This window comes from Chionomys nivalis, chromosome 18 (assembly GCF_950005125.1).
Source record: "Chionomys nivalis chromosome 18, mChiNiv1.1, whole genome shotgun sequence".
In the NCBI taxonomy this organism is placed as follows: domain Eukaryota; kingdom Metazoa; phylum Chordata; class Mammalia; order Rodentia; family Cricetidae; genus Chionomys; species Chionomys nivalis.
In genome coordinates, this window is record NC_080103.1 from 16,354,408 (window position 1) to 16,361,000 (window position 6,593).

Consider the following 6,593-nt stretch of genomic DNA (forward strand, 5'->3'; position numbering starts at 1 on the left):
CCTCGGACTCCCTTCTCTCCCTCTCCCCTGCCTATTTTGGTCCACGACCCTCCCAGAGCATATGTGAACAAAAGTTAGCACTATATATCACAGATATCGGGGACCCCAAGGGCCATTCTCTAGGTGGGCAGCGTCAAACCCCTCCCCTGAGGAGAATACCTCTTTATGGGAAGAAGGTGACTGTGGAGAGTAAGCCAAGACTCTCCTCTCTATAAACATCCCCCCAGGAACAGGAAGACATGACATGGCTACAATGCTCTTATTTTCTTTAAGACTGACCAATTTTCAAAAAGAAAAAGAAAGGCTAGATGTGGTAGCACATGCCTTTAATCCCAACACCTGGGAAGCCGAGGCAAGCAGATCTCTATGAGTTGGAGAGCAGTCTGGTTTCCATGGTGAGGTTCAGGCTAGCTAGGGGCTGTGTAGTGACCTTGTCTAAAATACCAAGAAGAAAGGAAGGGGGAAGAAAAGAAAGAAAGAAAATGCAATTGATGGTGTCTCTGGCCGTATGTAATTTATAGCAGATTATATGTAATTGATAGCGACTGACAGTGGATTTCCCTTGTTTTTGTAACATGTAAATTCAGGACTGGAGGTCATATAGGGCAAAGGTATTGTATGCTGGCATACTTTATGTTTATATTTTAGCACAATACAGTGCCACCAGGTAAATATATCCACTCATATGTTGAGATGAGCAAGAATGAAGTGCAATAATTGACACATACAGTCTGTCATATTTTAAGCCAAACAATGGATAAATGAATAAATGGAGAGAAAAAAAAAGCATAACTTAAAAAGTAGAATTGTCTTATCTAGTGGTCCCTAGCTACTTCAGTTCTGTTCCTAATTTTACCAACAATTTATATTAATGTGTTAAAAATATCTTTTAAAATCATCTATTAGTAAGTTAGCCTCAGAGTAGAACACTTCTCCAAAATATCAACACTCTTAATAATCATGATTAAACGGTGTTTTAAAGGACATGCCATCTCTAATAAATGTTAGCATTGCCTATCTGAATAGTTCACCTTAATTATAGCATCTTATATAGTATATGTTTCCAAAACTATTTTCCTAACCATTGATAAAAGATGCTGGCTTACAAAACGCCAGAGGAATTTTTCATGTTTATAAAATGTTTACTTGTACTTAAATAGTGCATCAATAATCAGAAAACAAGAAATTGCCTGTGTGGCTAAACACTGTTTAGATGCTATGGTTTCTATCTATCATGGACTGCTTTCAACTGCTATATTTTATGGCACAGATTCAGTGGGAATCTGATCTGCTAAAATATTTGGGCTGTGAAAACTCCCACACTGTGACAGATGTCAAGTCCAATTAAGTGACTCGTGTCCAGGTTTCTGTCCAATAGGATTTCCCATTAAATATCAATTTAGGGGGAAAAAAATTCCATCCCCCTTCTTAAGCCTTTATCTCTTCCACCATCTCCAGGCTAAATCAATTGGTACCAGAAGAGCCAAGAAGCCACACAGGCAGCTGCCTCTTTGCTCTGGCTCTCCCAACCTCTCCCTTCTCTGCTTCTCTGTCTGTGTTACTCCAGAAGCTGGTCAGGTCTCACCAACCTTTCTCAAGCGTCTCCAAGCTACTGAGTACATATATTTTACTGCTATAAGGTAAAGAGAGGGGGGAGTGGGGTAGGGGAGGGGGTGTAACCAAGCCTTGAAAGACTTTGAAACTGGAAAATAGGTGTCTGTTTATACAACATATAAGTCAATGAGGGACAAGACAGGGGCAACCTTAGCCCTAGTTACCGTATTGTGTTCCGGGGGAACAAAGCATTATCTTGAAGAAAAAAGAAATCACTTCTAAGCCACATCTATCCCTCCACGCACTTCCCAGGTTCATCCCAGCCCGATTAAGGGGAGGGAAGGAGTCCTTAAGGAATGGAATTTTATCTTAACCATCTTCCTTATCGATTATTCTGCTATTAGAAAGTGAAGGAATCAGTCCTTTGATGTGACTGCGTTTATCTCTGTATCTCTTTTGTTATTTATAGAGCCCTAGGAAGCGGGGAAGCGTGAGGCTTCAACACTTCGACTTAAAAAGATCAACAACGAATTTTCCCCGAAATGTTTAAGAACAATTAAAAGGAGCAGGCGTTTTCAATCTATCAACTAAGCGAGCAATCATACCACCCACCTCCTAAGACACCGTCGCTCGTTGTGGCGGTCGGCGAGATGACAGCTGTTTTTTCATCTGTGAATGTAATAAATATTGGCTGCTTTTAATATTTGCCAGGATCTCTCCTCCTTGTTCCCTGGAATTTTAACTCTAAAAGATTGGCGAACCGATTATCGGCTGGGCTTTTGCAAGGTAAGACATCTTTACATCTCTTTTTCTTGAAATTAAGTTGATTCATATTGCATTTTATAGATGCATCCCCACCCATAGTCATAGAAATAAATACCACGAGAAATATTGTTTATGACTATTCAAATATCCTGAGAATTTAAACGCGTGGAGGACAACCCGGGAACTTTTTGTCCGATCTGTAACTATGTCATGGTTTGTTGTGATTTTCTGTCCCTTCATGGCAACTGCGTTAAGTGCGAGTTGTTTCGTTTATAAACGTAGAGAAAAGCCCATAGGGGATCGCGTGCGGTTCGTTTGGATCATTTATTGTTATTTTGAGAATCGGCTTTCCTTGCATGGAAAGCTGTTTCCGAGCTTAGTTAGCTCCTGCGCAAGTGCAGGGCTAGGAGCCGAACCCCTATTCCCTGGCTTTTGTTTCTCTGGAGCGAGCCTCTAACTCACAACCTGTTCGGAGCCTACTCTGGGGACCAGGGGTCGCAGCCGAGTCGTTTCTCCTAGAGGCCGAGGCCCAAGCGCTCAGCTCGGGCAGGTGCCTGTCTCCACCCGCCGGTCCCCGACGCCCCGCTAGCCCAGCGGTTCCCGAAGGCGTGCGGCGGGGGCCCTTCCTCCAGGCGCCCGAGAGCCCGGCGGGAGGGCTTTTCCAGGAGGGCGAGCGCAGCCGCGGGGTCGCAGCCAGGCCTCCCGGGGCCAGAGGTGCGCTGCCAGGCTCGGGTCCCGGGAGCTCACGAACTTTACCTGCAAAGATGCATCTTGCGCCTGGGGCGTCCCGCATCCATGCTTGGGAGTCCATCCCTCCCTTACCCTCCCAGACTCTCCGCCCGGAGCGACCCGGCCGCCTGTGTTTTCCCGGGAGGTGGTCGGCAGAGTGCCGGGCATTGTGTGATCCACGTCCCTAGGTCCCCAATGTGTGTGGCAGTCTGCGTGACAGATGGTGCTCCGGGAGCATGTGAGGGCCGAGGAGTCAATTTTCTTTTGAAAGGACCGAACACATGTGTTCGGTCATTTCTTTATTATTTCGGAGAAACGCGAGGGGGGACACGGAAGCCTTTCTGTCCCCGACCTAGGTTCCGGGATAAGATTCGCCCGCACCCTAGCGCAGCCCAGATCCCCAGGCGCTGGGAGTCTCCAGCTGCCTTGCCCCAGGCCCTCGGGCGGGAAGCACACTCCGCATCTCTATTCAAACCCAGATACATCCATCCAACGAGGTCTTTCGTGTATCGAGGAAGGGGATGGAGCAAGGGGGCGGGATAGAGCAGCTGATGTTTGGTCAGAGGAGGCACAAGATGCCAGCCAGCCCCGCAGGCCCACAATCGTTCTCCAACCCCAAGGCCATTGGCTGCTGAGGCCACCTGCAGGCTTTGGTGTGGGGTTCGGGGTGCGCTCTGTTGCCGGCTCCTCTCTCAGCCTTTCCTCCTCATGCGCGTGGGCCTGGTGCGAGGAGGGGACCCCGGGATACTGGTCCTCTAGCAGCCAAGCTTGCTAGGCCCTCGCCTGCCAACCCTCATTGCAAATGAAGAATCAGATTCCTTTTATTGACTGACTTTCTGACTCCCCATCAGCCTGCAAAATGATGCTGAGTCCGGACCAAGCCGCCGACTCAGATCACCCCAGCTCGACGCACTCGGACCCGGAGTCTCTGGGCGGCGCAGATGTCAAGGTGCTGGGCAGCGTGTCGGACCTGGAGCCGGTGGAGGAGGCCGACGGCGACAGCAAGGGCGGCAGCCGGGCCGCGCTCTACCCGCACCCGCAGCAGCTGAGCCGCGAGGAGAAGCGCCGCCGCCGGCGCGCCACGGCCAAGTACCGCTCGGCCCACGCCACCCGAGAGCGCATCCGCGTGGAGGCCTTCAACTTGGCCTTCGCCGAGCTCCGCAAGCTGCTGCCCACGCTGCCCCCGGACAAGAAGCTCTCCAAGATCGAGATCCTGCGCCTGGCCATCTGCTACATCTCCTATCTGAACCACGTCCTGGACGTGTAGGGAGGGGGACGCTGCGGGAGGCCGCCGGTCCCGGCGGGCGTCTAGTCTGCCAAAGGCGGCACACCGTCCTGCCAGGCCTGAGGGTCGCCCAGAGACACCAGAATGAGGGGGAAAGCTTGCAGTCTGTTCGCTCTGGTCATCAAGGCAACAGGGCAATGTTTCCGAGCCTGGGAGGTGGGGTTGGACAGAAAGATCTGGGTCTTGCAGGGGTATTTTCCTGGCTGGAAGAACCTTCTGGAGGTACCTAGGGTGAGTTGCTCCGGAGCCTTCCCTGGATGTGTTAGGAACATCTCCTTAAGGGTGGTTGCAGTAACCCACTGGAGGCTTTGAGTCCCCCTATATTTATATCCCATACATCTTCATATTTTGAAAGGATGAGAGAAGGCAGAAGCTCAACCCAAACTGATTGTTTCAGATTGTGACTATCGGGGATTTTTCTAATTGAGAAATCACCAAACCTTGGGGAGAAGGAAAAGATCAAAATCTTTTCCATATAGAGATTAAGACAGAAAGGTGGCCCAGTAAACTTTCTGTTCACCCTGTAAAATGAAAAATCACATTCAAATACAAGTAAAATCCTGAATATTTGACAAGATACATTTAGAATAGACAAAACACACCGTGGGAGGATTTGAGCTTAGTGAGACTTAACCCCAAGATAGGACACTAAAGTAGTTAGAAAAATCCATATTTAAATGGAAAATTTAACATCTGATTGCTTTTCTGGGCAAAATGCCCCTTTAAATATCCAAAAACAACCCTTCTATTTGTGACCTTAACATGTGGACCCATAGATGCAGTTAGAAAAAAGACAACCTATTTTTATTTATGTTAGAAGGAGTAGAGTATTTTTTTCAAGACATTTATTTTTCAGAGTGGTGATAATTTTACTTTGGATACTCCGTGCCAATTTATTTATAGTCAAGTGTTTACACTTTTCCCCCGTGAAATAATTGCGTCTAACCTTTAATGTGTTTGTTGCGATTATCTTGTGGTCTTTCTTCTTTACTTTTTCGGATTATATTGCACTTGTATAAGAGAGTTCCCGCTTCCCCTGTTTCTAAGCATATTTTATATATTAAGAAGTTGGTTGTTTTGTTGTGAGTTCAGCAACACTAGCCCTTCACTGCTATAGTTTTATAAGAAGTGTTGTTATTCTTGCCTGTAGTTTTGTCTGAAAAGAACCTTTCCAAACTGTTTATAAGGAATAGCTTCTTGTGTGTGCGTGTGTGACGTTTGTGCGTGGGATGATTTTAGGAAGTTACATTATTTTCCTAAAAAAAGAAAAGAAAAAAAGAATTCAGACTTACTTCCTCTGTGACAACCAAAAAGAAAAGTCTATGACCTGGAAATGTTTCATGTTCTTGGCTGTGAAACTCATAAAGCGAGAAGTGTATTTTAGAGACAAGGGAGAAAGGGAAAAAAAAAAAAAAAACACATCTGCTATCCAAAGATTTTAGTCTTTTTCAGGGTTTTTTTGTGTCTCTGTTGCTTTATATAATGCAATATTTTGTAGTGAAAATAGACATAACCTGGTTTCTACCTGACGAGTTTTCATATCTCATGACTGGTGCGCTGTTTTGCATATAAATAAAGGTATCAGATAAAACTCCTCCTCTTTATTTTAAGCATCTGTCTAGAAATCGAACATGCTGCTGAGCGTGAAATGTCTTAATGGAGTCAATTCCTTAGGAAGGAATTAGTGAAACAAAACGAGAACAAAGCAGAGAGAGAGAGAGAGAGAGAGAGAGAGAGAGAGAGAGAGAGAGAGAGAGAGAGAGAGAGAACGTATATATTCAGGGGCTGCAATGTTTGATGGTTTGATAAATTTGTATACAAGCACAGCCTGGGACCGTATGGATCATGCCATATCCGTGAGGAAAAGCTGGGTGGTGTGCTTGTAAAAACATTACGCAAATCATAAATGTCTTTTTTTGCTTTAAAAGAAAACTTTGTAAGTGTCTAATCCAAGCTCTTGGGAAAACTCAGGTCCAAAAAAGGGCCTGCATTTAAGTGGCAGGGCAGAGCTGGGCGTGGTCACTCACACTCACAATCCTAGTACCTGAGAAGCAGGAGACGGGAGAGCCTGGAGTTCATCCTCAGCTGTGTAGTGAATTTAAGGCCAGCCTGGGCTACATGAGACCCTCTCTCAAAAAGTCAGTGAGCAGACCCTTGTGACAGCTTTCCCTCTGGTCACTTACGTACAAGGTATGTATTACTGAAACATCGAATCAGTAGCCACATTCAGATTATGATACACTTGCAGTGAGAAATGGCC

General features: G+C 46.3%; 1 protein-coding gene across 1 annotated transcript; it reads left to right on the top strand.

Moving 5' to 3' along the window:
• The first annotated feature begins 1,512 nt into the window (after window positions 1-1,512).
• Nhlh2 (nescient helix-loop-helix 2) lies at window positions 1,513-5,852 on the top strand. The gene is made up of 3 exons (XM_057793834.1): window positions 1,513-1,640; window positions 2,024-2,340; window positions 3,900-5,852. Exon 3 carries the CDS (start codon window positions 3,908-3,910, stop codon window positions 4,313-4,315), a length of 408 nt encoding a protein of 135 aa, XP_057649817.1. The 5' UTR covers window positions 1,513-1,640; window positions 2,024-2,340; window positions 3,900-3,907; the 3' UTR covers window positions 4,316-5,852.
• The last annotated feature ends 741 nt before the right edge of the window (window positions 5,853-6,593 follow it).

Excerpts from the sequence above, each read along its gene's own strand:
- Nhlh2 (XM_057793834.1), top strand. The coding sequence starts at position 3,908 with ATGATGCTGAGTCCGGACCAAGCCGCCGACTCAGATCACCCCAGCTCG.